The 19,591-nt window shown below is 35.5% G+C and overlaps 2 protein-coding genes across 2 annotated transcripts; one reads left to right on the top strand and one right to left on the bottom strand.

Moving 5' to 3' along the window:
* The first annotated feature begins 6 nt into the window (after positions 1-6).
* On the top strand, positions 7-5,010 carry LOC126682451 (uncharacterized). The gene is made up of 2 exons (XM_050378151.2): positions 7-964; positions 4,799-5,010. Exon 1 carries the CDS (start codon positions 22-24, stop codon positions 937-939), a length of 918 nt encoding a protein of 305 aa, XP_050234108.1. The 5' UTR covers positions 7-21; the 3' UTR covers positions 940-964; positions 4,799-5,010.
* A 5,578-nt stretch (positions 5,011-10,588) lies between these two features.
* LOC130015554 (uncharacterized) lies at positions 10,589-11,666 on the bottom strand. Its single transcript, XM_056105906.1, has 2 exons — positions 11,221-11,666; positions 10,589-11,126 (listed from the first exon to the last, which is right to left on the bottom strand). The coding sequence occupies exons 1-2, from the start codon at positions 11,664-11,666 to the stop codon at positions 10,589-10,591; spliced, it is 984 nt and encodes a 327-aa protein (XP_055961881.1).
* Between the last annotated feature and the right edge of the window lie 7,925 nt (positions 11,667-19,591).

Below are 19,591 nucleotides of genomic sequence, written 5' to 3'. Positions count from 1 at the left end.
ACTGAGAGATAGGAAGCAGAAATGGACGGCGGAGATGGGTGGCGCGTGATAAATTATGCAGGTGGTGCGCAGGATAAGTCGATGTTTAACCAGATGATGCTCCGGTTCCGGCCAATTGCTCCGAAACCGGCTAATGGTTTGGATTCTAATCACTCTTCGTTGAAGAACAACAGTGTTTTAGTTTCGAAAAGAAGAAAGAAGAGAAAATATGTTAGGGTTTGTAAGAATAATAGATCACTGAGAAGAACTCGGAAAAAGATTTGCTTAGCATCATCATCATCCTCATCGGATCAAGAAAAAGGTAAACAAAATGAGATCGGAGAAGACGGTGGATTTAACAAGACGGTAACGCTTCAATTGTTGCCTGAGACGAGTGATTATTCGACTGAAAGAGAGAGATCTTGGTGCAACCAACTGAATAACAATAATAATAATAATCAAGACGAAGCTATAGAGCTTAAGTTAAAGCAGCCATCGATGGTTGATCTGAATACTTCTGATCGGAGACAGAAGGTGGTTGTAGAGTCATGGGTGACGGTTGAATGCGTGACAGACGCATATGAAGGAGGAGGGTTAGGTTGTACGGACATGGAAAGGTTGAAGAATCTAGAAGACAGCACGTGTCCTGGATTTATATCAGACGGATCTGATACAGTGAAGTGGATTAACGGAGCTTATAAAAGGATGATGATGATGACAACAGAGTCGTCGTCGTTGATGGAAATAATAGTGTGGTTGGTGACGAAAGAGAAGCTGACGCCGTATGTTTACAGCTCGGCATTTACGTGCTGGGTTAGGTTACAGTATTACATAACAATGGATGACAAAGAGAAGAGTAAAAATAGTTCAAGATTGGTGCCGTGTGATGTTTGGAGAATGGAGTGTGGAGGGTTTGCATGGAGACTGGACGTCGAGGCTGCACTCAGTTTAGGTCGCTGAACTCAAACCCTAATGAAATAATCAGGTGAATATATTTTTATATGCATTTTGAAATTTATAATAACATTAATTTTGCATATAGCATTGCCATCTATACCATAAGTTTCGAATTCGAATTTTCAGTGGGAGTCAATTTATTGGCATAAAAGAAGAACGCATCCATTAAACTATAAACAGAGATTTGGAATCTATGAATGGAGTTGTTAAATAGTTTGATGAAATAAAACAAGAACATTATGAATAGTTTTTTTTAAGTTTGGGACTTTATTGGCTTGGAGCTATAGAATAAAAGAAGACAGGTGGACAATGTAGTTATGGTATAACTACAAAAGAAAATCTTATCCAACTGAAATAAAACAGATATGTTTCCAAAGTGTTCCAGCCAATAAAAACAAGCTCAACTCAGCTACAAAACATACAATACAATACAATTTCATATTTTCTATTATATTCTCTTTTGAGTTATGGCTCATATTGTTCCTATTTGGATTAGGATATATTGTTCCTATTTAGATTAGGATACTTAATCCTTTGTTTAGCATTGTTTTCCTTTTAGGATTTATAGTCTAGTTCCTTATTGGATTAGGACTTAAATTGTGTCTTAAGGGTTCACTATAAATAGAGGTGATGACCCTATTGTAAACTCACAACAAACATATAGAATAAATTCTCTCTCTGCCGTGGAGTAGATCGCATTGATCGAACCACGTAAAAAATCTTGTGTGATTCTTTTCTCTTCTCTTATTTATTTTCTGCTGCGCTAACAAGTGGTATCAGAGCCTAGATTTCAAATCTGAGATTCTAGGTATTTTGTTGATTGAAGATGTCGCTTCATAAATTCGATATTGAGAAATTCAATGGTTCGAATGACTTTACTTTGTGGAAAGTCAAGATGAAGGCTGTTTTGGTTCAACAAGGATGCGTAGCGGCGTTAGGAGGAGAAAACAATTTACCGGAAGGTTTGTCTGTGGGAGAGAAGGCAGATATTATGTCAAAGGCACATAGTACGATTCTATTGAGTCTTTCTGATGAGGTGTTGAGAGAGGTTATCGGTGAAGGAACTGCTGATGCTTTATGGGGAGCGTTGGAGAGCAAGTTTCAGAAGAAATCTCTTACAAACCGGTTGTATCAGAAACAACGTTTGTATACATTGAGGATGACGGAAAATACTCAGGTAAGAGATCATGTTAATAACTTCAATCGAATTGTTATAGATTTACAAGGTGTTGGTGTTTCGATTGAAGAAGAGGATCAAGCCCTCATTCTTTTATGTTCTTTGCCCAGTTCATATGAAAACTTTGTTGATACAATGTTATATGGTAGAGATTCGATTTCTGTTAGTGATGTAAAGGATGCTTTGCAATCCAAAGAACTAAAGAAAAAGGTCTCTAACTCTAATGAGGAGGAATCGGTTTCTGGTCTTGTGGTGAGTCGGGGCAGGAGTCATGAGAGAGATGGTGGGAAAGGAAACAGGTCGGGTTCCAAATCGAAGTCTAATGGACGACGATGCTATCACTGCAAGGAGAAGGGGCACTTTAGAAGAGATTGTCCGAAGCTGAAAAAGGGTGGCGAAAACAAGGAATCAAGCGGTAATGCTAATGCAGCTGTGGTACAGGAGAGTTCTGATGAGGAAGAAAGCGGTGATGTTTTGACTGTGAGTACATCAAGTTCTGATAGTACCTGGGTCCTAGATACTGGTGCATCTTATCATATGTCTTCTAGAAAGGAATTGTTTAATTCTTTCAAGGAGTGGAATGGCACTGTAAAGGTGGCGAATGATAAGGAGCTTGCTGTCAAGGGTAGTGGTTCTGTTCAGATCAAGATGTATGATGGTATGGTTAGAACATTTGATGCTTGGTTTATTCCTGAACTGCGGAAGAACTTGATTTCTGTGGGTACACTTGACAAGCAAGGGTACAACCACTCAGGTGGAGATGGACAGATCAGAATTTCTAAAGGTGCATTGACTGTGATGAAGGGTGTGCTACAACACAGCATTTATATTCTCACAGGGAGTGCAGTGGTGGGAACTGTGGCGGTTGCTCGATCCTTGGAAGTACATGATGGTAAAACCGAGTTGTGGCATCGAAGGTTAGGTCACATGAGTGAGAGGGGGCTATCCATATTGAGTAAACAAGGGTTGTTAGAAGGAGCGGAAATGGGGAAGCTGAAGTTCTGTGAAACTTGTATTCTTGGCAAGCAACGCAGGGTGAAATTCACTTCTGGAAGGCACACTTCTAAAGGCATCCTGGATTATATTCACTCGGATTTATGGGGTCCTGCTCGGGTTGAATCCCACAGGGGACTCAAATATTTTGTGACCTTTATCGATGACTACTCGAGAAAGGTGTGGTTGTATTTTCTGAAATCGAAGGATGAAGTGTTTGGGCGGTTCAAGGAGTGGAAGACCATGGTTGAAAACATACTGGAAAACAGGTCAAGACACTCAGAACGGACAACGGGTTAGAGTTTTGCAATGCACCATTCGATGACTTCTGTAGAAAGGAAGGTATAGTGAGGCATCACACTGTACGGTACACACCACAGCAGAATGGGGTTGCAGAGCGGATGAACCAAACACTACTACAACGTGCTCGGTGCATGCGATTAAACGCGGGTCTTCCAAAGCGTTTCTGGGCTGAAGCAGTTAACACTGCTTGTTATCTGGTGAATAGATCGCCATCTACTGCAATTGATTTGAAGACACCTCAAGAGGTATGGTATGGTAAACCCTCTGATTATTCTGGCTTGCGTGTTTTCGGTTGTGTTGCCTATGCTCATGTTAATGATGGTAAACTTGAGGCGAGGGCAATGAAATGCATATTTCTAGGATATGCGACTGGAGTTAAAGGGTACAGACTGTGGTGCACAGAGATGGATAGAACTCCAAAACTGATTATTAGTAGAGACGTAACCTTTGATGAATCTACTATGTTTGGCCAGAAAGAGGAACTTGGTGATCTTGCAGGAAAAACTGATCTGGGTGCTAGCCAGAAGGTGGAGTTTGTAGCTCCAAATAGGATTACTACTGATCCTATAAACGAGCCTAATGAAGAAGTGGTAGAAGATAGTATAGCAATAAGGAGAGGAAGAAGGCAAATCAGAACACCAATGAGATATGTGGATTGTGTTGATACGGTTGATACTAATCCTATGGCTTATGCTTTGGCAATAAGTGAGATCATTGATTCCGATGAGCCGCAGTCGTATAAAGAGGCAGTGCAGAGTAGAGAAGCATATGACTTGGTTAATGTACGCAGTGCATGAGGCCCTTAAGGGGCATGGATGGCAGAGAGAGAGTTGGTCTTGGTTAACTTTGACTTTGGAGTAATTTTAAGTCAAGGTGGAGAGTTTATTCTGTGATGCAATTTGGTGGCCTTTGTGATTTGCTGAAGAAGGTTTCAAGATTAATCTTGTTGGGTGTATTCGCCAAGGTGGAGATTGTTGAGTTATGGCTCATATTGTTCCTATTTGGATTAGGATATATTGTTCCTATTTAGATTAGGATACTTAATCCTTTGTTTAGCATTGTTTTCCTTTTAGGATTTATAGTCTAGTTCCTTATTGGATTAGGACTTAAATTGTGTCTTAAGGGTTCACTATAAATAGAGGTGATGACCCTATTGTAAACTCACAAAAAACATATAGAATAAATTCTCTCTCTGCCGTGGAGTAGATCGCATTGATCGAACCACGTAAAAAATCTTGTGTGATTCTTTTCTTTTCTCTTATTTATTTTCTGCTGCACTAACATTCTCCTTTTTCTTTAGCTCTAATTTTAATTTTTAGATCTGTTATTCCAAATAACAGTTAATCTGGCATTGTATATATAAGGATTATATCTGTTTTCTGTTGTCAGGAAAGGACACAGGGACGAACTTATTCAGTTGGGGGCATTATAGTATTTTAATATGGGCTAGTATAAAAGGATTAGCTAGCTCATGGTATATATTAATTAATATGTGTTTAATAAGCTAACAATGCAGTATGGTATTGCATTTGGTGAATGACAAAATGTCACACCATATTAAATCTTAAACTATTAAAGGTATGTATCAGTTATTTCTTAAATACTCTATCTGCAAAATACTCATAGTCTTGACAATCAAAAATATTTATATTTTTTATTTAAAAAAAAATCATGAACCTTTCTTGCAAATTAATAAAAAGAGTGAGGTACAATTGTACAAATAGTAAATACAATGACATGAAATGTTTATTATTCCAAATAGGAATAATTTTGAAAAAAACATAGTATTTTCTTAAAATACATAATATTTCATTAATATATATATTTTCCCAATTAAAATATTTGAAACTTCAGTTTTTTACATTAATTTGTGTCCTTCAACAATGTCCTTCTCTGAGCATTTGTTAATTTATTACATTTGGTCCCTAATGAAATTCGAATTTTACCCTCACTGCAAATTAAACAGATCAAAAGAAATACTTTGTGTGATTTTTACTACCAATGATTTTTCTATTTTTCTTTTTCTTTGACAATATTTTCCATTTTCTTCTACGCTTAGTTAGTGAGTATTTATCTCATGCAGTGGTTATGTCATGTCATATGAACATTTGTGATGGAAAAGTTTTTAATTATTTTTTAATATTTTAATTATTATTTTTCCATATTATAACTAACATAGCATTAATTTGTTGTACGAATGACATAGCTCAACGGTTGTGAAATAATTTTTCTTAGTTAATACATATTCTCTTTATTCCTTCTTATTGTTAATTATTTTTTTGTCCGTCTCTCTAAATTTTTCTAATGTGCAGAAAGCTAGAAACTTTATTTTCTACCCATGCCCATGGTAATATTTATGAAGTCCTAATCTGAATTCTTTAACCACATTGAAAACCCCTTTACAAGAGTAAGCGCATCAGATAAAAATAGTAGCTAGGTAAGTAACGCATATTAGTTTAATTTTTTCTAATGACCTAATTTGGCTTAATCCATAATTTAATTTCTAAATTATACCACTTATATTCTATTATAGATCTCTAAACTTTTTATGTTTTCTATTAGACCTATTAACTTTTTATTTTATTTAACTCCTCAAATTATTCATGAATGACACACGCGCTGACATGTAAAAAAACAATTTTAATTTTATTCTATTTAACCCATAAACTATACAATTTTAACTTATAACATTTCTTAACTATTTTTTCATTACACGTAATTTTTACTTATTTAACTTCTCACACAATATATTAATTTTAGAAAATATATATATATATATATATATATATATATATATATATATATATATATATATATATATATATAAATATGCCCCCACAATTTAAACTAAAATCGATGTTTTTTATATATTATTTAAAAATTCATTTTAAGGCTCAACTGATTTAAAAATTATGAACTTTATCGTGTTTTTCAATTTTAACAAGAACTTTCAATTTTAGCTATTTAATACTTAAAATATCATTTTTTTTTGTAATTCTAAGCACCGGGAGATAAACCGTTGGTGTGTACACAAAAATAAACACTGTTTGGCGTCCATATCGATATCTTTCAAACGGAAAATTTATCTGTGTATAAAATTGCAATAACTGAAAATTGGTGTCCAAAATTGTCAAAACTGGAAGTTTGTATTAAATTTCTAAAACACTAAAATATATTTTTAAGCAATTAAGCATTCATTTAATATCATCAAAGTACATTAAATTTATGTATTTTATAAGCATCACTAAAAAGAAACAAACTCATTTTTCATTGTTAAAATATAAAAAAAAAATTACATGTATAAGAAGTAATATCATGTGATTATTCGATTAGTTTAAATATTTTTTACTTATTTTTACTATTTTCTTTTTTAATTTCTACGTCGTTGACAAATTACAAAAATACTATTAAAATTCGAAATAATTTTTTTTTTAATTCTATGTCATCGTACATAAAGTCAATGGTTATGAATTTATTATATTAAGTAATATTAAAACTTATATTTTTAATGACTATGAATTTATTATATTTCAATAATAATATCAAAATTAATATCTTTTAATTATTGTATTATTGAATATTTAAATTGTTCTTATTAAATGTTTAAATTATTATTATTTAGATTTAAATAAAATAATATAATTAATAAAATATTTATTAAGTTAAAAAAATATTTCAATAATAATATATTTTCTAATATTTAAATCATTTTTATTTTGATAAAGTAATCATTACTATAATTTTATAAAAGAATAGGATGTTAATTTTAAAAAGATTTAGTTAAATTTTTTTTAAAAAAATATAATTATCCTAATTGTTAATTTAAATTTATAAAAAAAATTAATTAAATTGCATCAACATCTTGTATAATTTGATTAAATAAATTATATATTTTTTAAATATATATAACTATAAAATAAATAACGGTTTTTATTTTTACAAAAACAATTACAGAAATTTCGTTTTTATAAAATAAAAATACAGGAATCTTATTTATATAAATTAAAAGTGCAAGGTCTTAATCATTATTATATCAAATTATAAAAATGAATTTCTATATTTATTAACGGCGTATGTAATATAAGGATTTATGTTAAAGATAAAATAAAATTAGAAAGATTTAATGATGGGATATTTTAATATAAGATTTTATGTGCAAAAACTTTAAAATCCAGATTCTGATAATGGGTTAAGCCATAATTATATATATGATTATGTATCAATTGACAAACATAAACATGTATTTGCCAAAATAACATTCTTCATTTCTTTATGTGAAAAGAATGATGGGTTCTAAATTCTAGTGCTATGATATACCATTTATTGATGGATTTATAGACTAATAATCACCCATGCCCTCCTCATCTTTACCTCAAACTTCATTAAATTTTTTGTATTTTAAAAACGGCCATTAAACTCCCTGATCTTTGTGGCGGCGCTCATTCATAATTTTTATGGATAAAAATACCCCTCAGTACCGTTTTTTCTTTTGCGGCTGTAATTCTAAAAAAAATAAAAAAAATACCAACAAGCTGTAACTCAAATGGTATAAGCGCTGGGCAGCAAATGCCAAGGTCGTGGGTTCAAATCCTCCCACAAACGCTCCCCCCTCCCTAATTGTCAAAAACAAAAATGACGGCGCCACGTGTCAGCTGACATGTGGCCAAATATATAAAAAAGTGAAATACCCAAAACACCCCTATAACTATTAAAATTTAATTAAAAATAAAAATAAAAAAGCAAATCAAATCATCCCATTCAAACCACCCAATGACCGAAACGCAACTTCCGCCTCCAGTCATCTTCTCGGATGAAAAAACGACCAAACTCGTCGTCTTCTCACCCGAGAAGACGAGCAACAGCTCGTCTTCTCATAGAACAGATACACATCTGTTCTTCAAGAACAGATGAGTTTGGTCAGTGGTTCAGGTTGGCGGGCGACGGTCGGTGGTAAATAGGTTGACCGGTCGGTTGGGTTTGATTGAGTGTGGTGGAATTTTGTTTTGGTTTAATTCTTTTAGGGGGTACTTTGGGTGTTCCAATTTTTGTTTGACATTAAATGACGTGTCAAATGACATGTGGCGCCGCAAATTTAAAAAAAAAAACAAATCACAGCCGCCAAAAAATAAAGGGTAGTTTTATCCATAAGGACCGTGAACGGCGTCGCAACAAAGGTTAGAGAGTTTAGTGACTGTTTTGAAAGTATAGGGTTTAGTGAAGTTTGAGGAAAAAGTGAGGGGACATGGGTGATTATTAGCCGGATATATACTATTTAGATTACTAATGTTATGTTGATTGATTATTAATATTTTTTTGTTAAAAGCTAAAATTTCCATTACTGATAATGAAAATTGTAAAGATGAATGATTTCTCAACAAATTGAGTGAACCATGGAAATAATATAATGAGAAATGTAAAAACAGTCATCAAATAGGACTTTTCAAACCATCAAAAGGTTAACCAAATAAAAAAATTGTTCCAAATTAAAAATACGATTTTGAAATCGCTCGATTCTTGAAATTTCAAACTTTTCAAATCTCATCTTCAATATAGATATAAAAATTATGGCTTATAATTACCTATGACGCTCCAACTTAGACATTCCGCTAACCAAGATCCCTGAACTAAATTTTGGCCCGCTAAACCCGCTAAACTTCACTTAATAATCACTTATGGCACTTTTGGCGTAATTTGACCAAAATACCCTTCCAATCTATAAGAATAACAAACAAACCAATACTAACTCAATCTAACCAAACCTAATATTACCCACCTAATCAAATCAAACATAACCCAACCCAATCAAACATAATATAATCAAATCTAAATTCATTTAAATAATAAATAAATAATTATTTTTCAATTTTTATAAATTAAATAAATAGTTATTTTTAATATAAAAATTTAAAAACAATTATTTTTTTAAAAAAAATTCCGGTGAATAGAGCCACCGTGGTGGGTCTGCTCTTTATAGCAAACCCACGGCGGTTGGTCTGCTACTTTGTAACAGACCCGCCGGAGGGTCTGCTAGTAGTAGACCCGCCGGTGGGCTTGCTACAGAGTAGCAGATGCTACTTTGTAGCAGACCCAAGACGGTGGGTCTACTCCAATGAACAGACCCACCACGATGGAGTCTGTTCACTGGATCAATTTGAAAAAAAAATTATTAAAATTAAAAAAAATATTTATTTAATATTTTAGAATCAAAAGATATAAATTTATTATTTGGATAAAAAATCTTCGGGCGATGGGCGGTGGTGGTCGGAAAAACTGGCGGCGGTGGGTGATGGTTATCGATTGAGTGGTATGATTTAATTGGATGGATTGGTGATTTAGGTATGATTTGGTTGGATGAATGAGTTATGTTTGATTTGGTTGGGTGGATGACTTTAGATTTGGTTGGTTGATTTTTCTTATTGACTTTAGGCGTATTTTGGGCATTTTTAAAAAAATAACTTGGGGCGGTTTTTTGCGGCGGTTTTGGGGCAAAAGTGCCATAGGTGATCATTAAGTGAAGTTTAGACGGTTTAGCGGGCCAAAATTTAGTTCAGGGGTCTTGATTAGCGGAGTGTCTGAGTTGGAGTGTCATAGTTGATTATAAGCCAAAAATTATCTAATAAGACAAGAAAAAACATCATAAAAACATTATTAAAATAACTCAAAGTTAAAAAAAATTAAAGACTAGTGTTTTAAGTTTGAGATCTTAATCCAATTAAAAAATCTTTCAAATATCTTAATCGGATTGAAAAATCTTCAAACTAAAACAAGAAAAAAGAATAAAAATTTCATCAATAGATTTTTGAGAAGAAACTATTAGATAAGAGATAGTAATGGTTTTCCGGCCACCAAAACCACCTTCTCGGACATAGGATCTTTTCATCATTTAAGATAAAAGGGTCTTCCAAATATGGAGTTCTATTAAAAAAAAGATTGAAATAACGGAGGAGGTGGGGGAAATGGTCTTCCAGTTGAAAGGTTAAAACCATTTCTTCAAAACTATGGTTTTAGTATTATGTAAAGAAAAAGGAGAGGGTTTGTTTGTAAAGAGAGAACGAAAATTTTTAATTTTTTTTAACGGATGTATATTATGAAAAAAGCATTACAAAGCACAAAACTAAACAAAAGTAAAGGTAGGCATGAAGACTAATTAGTGAGGATACTATGTTTGATTTGTTGGGCTCATCTGTGAGCGTAGGAGTTCTGGATCCGTGGAACATAGAGGAAGGAGACCTCTGCGAAGGAATTTTGAAGATGCCAGATGTCTTGACAAATACCATGTAGTGATGCTACAACACATCGTCTTGAGTTGACAATGTTGGATACTTGAAGAGCATCACCTTCAAAAAGGACTCTAGTCCAGCCACGTGAAACTGCCCAGTTCATCGCCTCCCTAAGAGCCAACATCTCGAGAATGCCTGGATCCCAGATAAATTGAAATATAGCAAAAAAATTACCCTTCGGCAAGCCTTGGTCATCTTTAGCTACAATGCCAACAAAACCATGTTTCTGTTGTATATTTACAGCAGCATCATAGTTGAGCTTCAGAAATCCCGGGGGTGTACCCCTGATATTCAATTGCCTCTGCTGCACATGGGATATACATCGACTAGTAGTATCCAAAGTAACCTGGGACTGCTGGAATTCTTCTACATCCTCGAGGATAAGTTGGATAGTATCTGGAGTTGAGGGTTGTGCATCTTGGAATATCCTGTTATTCCTTTGTTTCCATATAATGCCAGAGTATGAAACAATACAGTGGGAGTGCGTCTGTGAGTTGATCCAATTCCTGGAGTCTAGTTATCGTGGTTTGCCAGTGGCTTGCAAAGTTTGATGTTACTCCCCACGATGATCGGAAATTAAGTGGACTTTGAAACCATATCTGTCTGGCCACTGGGCATAAGAAAAGCAGATGCATGAGAGTTTCATGTTCGCCATAGAATTTGCAGTCGGAGGGGATTTGAAGCCTGTGACAGAGAGCTGCACCCGTTGGGAGGCCGTCATACAGACACCGCCAAATAAAAATTTTAATTTTGTTTGGTATCTTCAGGTTCCAGAGTAGCTTCCAGTCGTTTTTAGATAGATGAGGGTTTAGAGATTGATATTCTCTAAACCCTTTGTGCAGGGCGATATAGTATCCCGATTTGACCGCATAGTTTCCATCCGGTGTGTAATGCCATATCAACTTGTCTGCGTGGGGCCAATATGGTAACGGAATTGACACAATTTTGGTTGCGTCTTCCCTGGTAAACGTCTCCATAATTAAATTTGTTCTCCAGTTTTTGGTACTAGGGTTAATAAGGTTGGCGATGAAAACCGGATGTCTGATTGTTGTTAATTCTCCTTGGAAGAAAGGGAAATGCCCCAAGTATCCAAGGCTCCATATAGCAATTAAGTGAGTTGCCATTATTGATTTGCCATCTCAAACCTTGGATTAGAAGATCTCTTCCCCAGAGAAGGCTTCTCCAGCCCCACGAAGGCCTGCCAGATAAAGTACCTTGGAGAATGGTTGTTGTTGGGAAATATTTGCTCTGATACACTTGGTAGAGGATTGAGTGGGGGTTGTTCATGATTCGCCAGAATTGTTTTGCAAGAAGGGCCTGGTTGAAAATTTCAATGTCTTTAAATCCAAGGCCCCCTTCCCATTTATGATGTATCATTTTATTCCATGCTATCCAGCTTAGCTTGTGTTCATTAGTTTTCTGACCCCACCAAAATTGACGAACAAGCTGCTGTATTCGAAGGCAGAGCGCTTTTGGTAATCGGAAGCACATCATCGCATATATTGGGATAGCAGTAGCTACTGCCTTTATCAGAATCTCCTTTCCTGCAGAGGAGAGAAATTTTTCCTTCCAGCCTTGTAATTTACCTGAAATAATCGAAATGATACTAGCGAAAGTTTGTTTCTTTGATCTCAGGATCTGGAAGGGGAGGCCTAAATATTTTTCCTGAACTAAATGCTGGGGGATGCGAAGCATTTCTGTAAATAGGTTTCGCTGATAGGCATCGGCATTTGTACTGAATAGGACCGACGATTTTTGGTAGTTGATAAATTGACCACTTTGATTCCCGTATTTGTTTAGAAGTTGTTGTATGTTGTAGATGTCTGGCAGAGTCACCTTTGTAAAGATAATTGTATCGTCGGCAAACAATAGGTGGGTAATAACTGGGCATCTGAAGTTTAGTCGAATCCCTTGCAAAGACTTGGCAAGGACTGCCGAGTTAATGATTTGAGTTAACCCTTCAGAGCAGAGGACATACAGAAGGGGTGACAGTGGGTCCCCTTGTCGGATACCCCTTGTTGGATGGAAGAATCCATGGCTTGCTCCATTGATACGAATTGAGTAAGTGACTGATTGGATACATTCCATTACCCACTTAATGAACAGAGGATGTGTCACGACCCAAAATTATTGAGCCGCAACCGGCGCTAGGGAACGGGAGTGGTAGCTCCGGAACCCGTAGCAAGCCTAAAATCACAATTTATTTTTCGTAAATATAATATAAACAAATAACAACAAACAACGGAAGCAAATATACATATATATAACATATAACCGAATATGTACACTAACTGTTTCAAAACCTCGCGGGCTCTAGTTACCGTACTCTGTACGAACTGGCCTCGCGGTACTATATACATCAGTTAGTGTTTCAAACATCTCACTGGCATCTGGGGCCGTGGATCAAATACAACGTACGTAGCCTATCAAAAAGCATATAGACAAATACAGCAGTTGATATATACAATCAAAATAAACTGCTGACTAGGCTACTCTTCTGTTGACACAGGACCACTACTGCAGCATTAACATAAGTCATAAACTAACATATACAGATGACTTCTGCACTCCAAAATTGGCCTCTAGCTAAGTCCACAAACTAAGCACCTGAAAGACATCAAAAGTGAGGGGTCAGTATTTGGGGAAATACTGAGTGAGTTGACATTTACTAACAGTATTAATATAAAAACATAGCATCGCATCTCAAGAAAATGTTAATATAAAACATATAACCATGTATTTGATCCGTACGAAACTAATATCCTAGCATGCGACACATCTCTCGAATAATCATATATCATTCAATCCAATCGTAAATATCAATTGCGAGTCCAACTCGCTGGTGGCCCAGCCACTAGATACGGGGACTTCCAGGCTACACCGTAGCCGAGTTCACTCTGCGTATCTAAATCATAACCCAATCATAAATTTCATATTCATCATTAGCTTCCAGCTGTGTCAAGTCGTTTCTCAATGCAAACATACTAGACTGACTCGATACTGGTGATCACACAGCCTATTGACACCCAATAGGTAGCTAGTTTCTTCGGATCGCATACTAGTTCTTATATACAGAAATTAAATAAACGTATAACATTCAATCAATTATATATAATGCGATGCGTGTAAACAGTATATATATATAAAATAGTTTTAATACATGAAAGTAAAAGTACAACTCACAGTGACCGCAATCCAAGAAATGATATGATCAATCTGATAGTATGCTCTCGCTAGTCCGCCTCTACTGACTCCACTACTCGCTGACACGTCTGATAAATAGTTAATAGTTAGACGTGATTCTCGCATTCTTATACGTATAATACTTTTAAGTTTTAGGTTTTAGTTTCGTTTTACACTTATTTACATATTCAATACCTCTAGTCGTATAAACGACTTAGCGAATACTATTTCTCATAATTGAGAATCGCTTAACGTCCTTGACGTTTCCATTATTATTATTTATCTAAAACGTCGAGCTAATCTCGAGATTAACGATTCTCCAAGTTCGAAACCCGTCTTTTAGAGTCAAATTACTCAAAACGTCAAACACCTAGGTCAATTACAGTTTGTATACGTGTGGAGGCGAGTTGGGGTGCACATTGTGCGTTTTGACGGGTGCACGATCGTGCAACTGAGTACACGTTCGTGCACCTCAGGGGTACACGTTCGTGTACTCATTGTACACGTTCGTGTACCATGAGAAGTACACGTTCGTGTACTTCAGTACACGATCGTGTACCTCGCTAGGTGCGCGTTCGTGTACATCAGTACACGTTCGTGCACCCGTGGTACACGGTCGTGTACCACGTGCACAGCCTCGGAAAATGCGTTTTCCGTGGTTTTTCCTCCATTCCGACATGCTTCATTCACCCGCACTCAATACCCATATCACGGTTTCTTCAAAAACGCCAAAATAAACTCAAAATCGTCAAATTACAACCTAAACTCAATCCTAACCCAAAACAGCCCATTATTTCGAATTTAGCACCAAATTTCAAGAACTTTACCTTGAAACGAAGCTTAATATCTGTAGAGGACAAGATTCTGAAGAGATTGCCGCTTGAATCGCTTGAATCGGACGTCGAACAGAGAAACGGCGGCGAAACGAAATCGATCGGCAAATTTTTTCCTCTTTCTGGAGCCTTCTTCTGATTTCTTCATTCATATGGAAATCCTTATATATCATGGCTAAAGGGACACTTTAATCCTTGTCTTCTTTATTTGTTACAAGTTAACCTTTGAACTTTTTAATCGTACGATTTAGTCCATAGCTAAATCGTTAAACTCTTTTATTACAACTTATACGTATTATTTATATCCTATAAATAATACAAAACCCGATAATAACACTTTTCCGTCAAAATCCAATAGTTCTATTTTCGTCACAAAGTGGCTAAATTACCACTTTGGTCCCTGCACTTCATTTTAGACTTTTCTTGACATTTTTCCTTTTAATTCCAATTCTAACTTTAGAGTTGACATATAAACCTTAATTTTCTCATAGTTAACTTCTCAAAACCGACCTACTTAAAACTTATTTATCGGAAAACTTTCCAATATCACCACTTCTGCGACTCAAAACTGGACACGTGGTCCAATTAGCTAACTAATTATTTTGGGGTATTACATTCTTCCCCCCTTATAAAAATTCGTCCTCGAATTTTCATAAAACTTGTTGGAATCTTAACTTATCCTTACAGTTTCTTTAACATCCATTAATACGTCTTAATTACAGCTTTTCCTTTTTACTTAACTCTTAGTTTTCCATGCACAGTTATAACTTCATACTTGTTGCTAACCGATTGTCTATTCCACTCTTAATAGTTGCTTGCTGTTACATCGTTGAAAATTTTCTTACTGGTACCTTCGTCTCATCTGTTATTTTTTTCCGAGATAGAATGGTCCTTGGATGTACTCTTGATGTCATAGTCCTTACATCATTGCCACTTAGTTGTCATTAATCATAATCTAATGTTTTCTCGTTTCATCACTTTTATCTTTAGTAGCCATAGGGTTATTACTCATCTCCTTTATACGTGAATGGTCACGACGTGCCAATTCCATCTTTAATATCGTACTTACTTTATTCATATTCCTATGAATATTTTCTCTTGTAATCATAACTTGCAGTTATGATCTTTCCTATCGTCTGTAACTATCACTATCCTTTCTTGGCTGGTTCTTGCTATTTCTCACTCTGTTCTATCATTGCTGACATTTTGTTCTTTCTCAATCAATATTCTTCATCTTACTTCACGTCTAACACATTTACTGTCTCTTAACATAGCTAAGCCTGATACACTCTTTACTATCTACCATTTCTCTTTCCTTTGGCTTATTAAGCTATCGTGAACTTCAGGCTGTTCTGACGATCGTAAATCTTCATCATTCGCTGTTATCTTCAACGCTTCACTTCACGTTACATTTAATCGTGTAACTTGTACATCCATTCTCTTTGACCGATACTATCCGTATTCTTATCTCCCTTGACTTCCTGTAGTTAATCCTTAAAAATCTTCTCGAGTCATTAATTGACTTGTTAGTCAAAAATGTCTCTCCTTTATGTTACGATTCTTTATTTATAATAACTTCATATGAATCTCGCATGTTTCTTTTAAGTCTAACTATTTCGAGAATCCTTCTCGTTAGTTAACCTTCATTTAACTTCTTTCTTATTCTATCTCTCGTCTTCTTTTGAAGGGTTTTCCGATTGTTTCTAATATTTATACTCCATTTACTTTACAATTCCCAAAGTCAAGGAAGAATTTCAACTCACTATCGTCCTATACGCTTTATGTTTCCTTAGCACTTATATCTTGATCTCTTTGTACTAGTATCAACTCTTGTCTTGTCTTTTACTTGTTATATTCGTTACGTCTTTCCTTCGTTTATAGCAGTTCTATTGCTGCAGTTCTATTGCTGCTATTCTATTCTGACAATCCTTATGACGTATTTCTGAAACTTTCACTTTTCTAATTACCTCATTAGGTTCTGAAGGTGTTTGAATTTTACCTTTACACTTTTCTTCACATCATCCACCATTCATACATTTACTGAAATACATGTCTATACGTGTGCCTTTCTCCTTCCTCTTAACGCAACTTATGACTCTTAATGCTGATATTAGTAACTTTACTTAATATCAGTCATATAGCATCATTATCTCTCTTGATCTATCTAATTTAAACTTTCGTATCTTGCAAAATCGTATGCTTCGTCATTTCGTATCCTTTCTCTTTCTACTTTTGTATCCTTAATCACTGATATTGATAACGTTATATCTCCTTTGAATATCACTTGATATTCATCACTCGTATTACCATCTCCTTTGCCCTTCATACTTTTAATTTCTCCTCTTCAATTACAATTTACAATCGCTACTTCGTTTATCTCAATCATAAGAGTAATCATACATCATCCTTATGTATATATTACGTTTTTTTTGCCTTACACGACTCTCTGTCATTTAATCCTTTGTTTTATTATAAGGATAAATATCGTATCTTTAAGTATTGCCAGTGCATTGCAGCCTATCTACATATGTTCTCCGGCGATAAGTCCTTATTCACATTCTTCTTTAGCTCCACTAGCTTCGTTGCAATAATTATTAACATGGCTTTATTCTGTTATTGGAGTTTCTTTTACAATTTTTATTCTTATTTAATAAGAATCTTTGATTATTTGTCGCAGGGCTTTACATCCGAGTTTACTTACTAAACAATACGATTTTAAAACTTCTTTTGGCTGCGCAGCTCTTTCTAAACCACTTTTCATTAATCATTTAAAATCGTTAGTACAATTGTTGCTCAGAGTGATGACATCTCTCATCACCAAGGAGTTGCTCAAAATCGCATTTTCTTTATCATTGTAAAGATATGATGCATGATCTAAAATTTTGAAAATCATTCTTTTATGCATTCCTATTGTGATTATGCAATGTTGTATGCGATGTCTGAGCACAACTGTACTTTGAAAAATCATAGAATCGTAAGTCTTACTCTAGATTATACGCTCTGCGACTATTAACGGCTTTCTTTATACTTATTGGGTATAATTCAAATTTTTATATTGCTGTCAAATTTTTGTATTGCTGTCATTTACAGACTGTTCTTCTGTTACATTCCTTCTCTCTCCATATCTCCGATAACTCAATTAAATTCAAAATTTTCTATTGCTGTAATCATCATATCCACTTCTGCAACATTCTCTTTTACGTCATATACAGACGCAGATACTGATGTTTCACATCGACTCCCGGTACACAATCCATCTCTTTCCTCAAATTTTAAAACGTAATATAGGAATTACGTTCGCTACAAATGTATTGTGTAGTATATATTATATTACTATTTTCGTGAGTTATGTTTATATGTTCTTATATTAGGCGCGTGAGTTCAACTACAACGCTTCCTATAGGTTCTCGCTGTCTAAGGTATTATCCTAAAGGCAAAATCTATTACTGACATTCTACTATGCAATGCAGCAAATATATAAACACAATAATACAAACACATAAACACAATTACTCAAAGCATATAAATTACTAATACCTGGAGGTGCCTGACGCGGAACGTTAGGTTCCCTAATAACTATGCCTGTATGTCGGCCCCTAACTGTTCTACCTGAGTTTCGTCCACCTCTCTGCACAAAATAAGGGTTGGTTGTAGTTCTGGAGGACGTACTGACGTAATCTGGGTGGTACTCACGTCTAAAGTAATAAGGTCGTATCGGATCACCCGACCATTCATGCTCTGTTTCAATTCTACGGGCCATTGTAGTAAGCGTGCTGAAATGTTCGTCCACATGCTCATACAGCTCATCAAACTGAGGTCCTAAACCCCTGACATACCTACGATTAATGGTTCGATTGCTTTCGTTCAGATTAGGGACTCCTTCAGCCATCCGCAGAAAGTCAGTAGAGTACGCTCCTACAGTTAACATCCCTCTAGAAAAAGAACGCATTTGCCTTCTAACCTGATTTAGGGCTATCTGCGCCTGACCATTAGCTATGTCCGCATCTTCCCTCAAGTTGCGGTATCTCCGCACACTTGACCAGAAATAGTCACCTCTGTATTCCTCAACGTCTAACTCATCTAACTCTTCCTCTTCATACTCTTCTTCCTGAGGATTTTCCTCTTCTGCCTCTTCTTCTAACTCTTCTTCTGGATCCTCTTCAGGATCCTCCTCAGGGTCTTCCTCAGAATCTTCTTCAAGATCCTCTTCCGGGTCTTCCTCCGGTTCCTCTTCCTCTTCTTCGCTGTATTCAATCTCCGGCGAATGTTCTCTAACTCTGTTTCTGGAAGAACTACCTATCTCCGACACAGACATAAAACCATTTTGATATATTTCTGGCGATGCTCCATGATTTGCGTGGAATCCATTCTGATGGACCCCAGATGGTTCGCCCACTTCATTATGAAACCCGTTTTGAAATATAGGAGGCGCTTCCTCCCGTTCTTCATCAGCATGCGACTGAGCTCCGTTTTGCCCAGACATGCTGAAAAGAAACAATTTCGAACGTAAGCGACCATCTGAGCCCATTTCACACGCAATTCCAAAATCAGCTTATATAATGCTGTAAACATTTAGCATTTAATCCAGCTGCACGTAATTCGCAAGCAGATAATCACTTAACAATCGCAGCACGAGTAGCAAATACTTAACCCTCTCAATTGCTCATAATTTGCAAACATGTAACCACCTTCTATATCTTAGCACAAGCAACACATACTTAATTGCCTTAGTCGTCCGTATAAACAGATACTATTCACTTACTAATGCACACATAACACAATTACAGACAACCACGGTCTGACTCTTGCTGCAGTAGTTCCTAGGTATACTTACTGACAAATACTCCCGGTCAAACAAGCAATCAGACAACTCTAGCAGTGGTAAC

The sequence above is a fragment of the Mercurialis annua genome, linkage group LG5, assembly GCF_937616625.2.
Source record: "Mercurialis annua linkage group LG5, ddMerAnnu1.2, whole genome shotgun sequence".
NCBI lineage: Eukaryota > Viridiplantae > Streptophyta > Magnoliopsida > Malpighiales > Euphorbiaceae > Mercurialis > Mercurialis annua.
The sequence above is the reverse complement of the archived record's forward strand: the minus strand, read 5'-3'. Positions and strand labels throughout refer to the sequence as shown.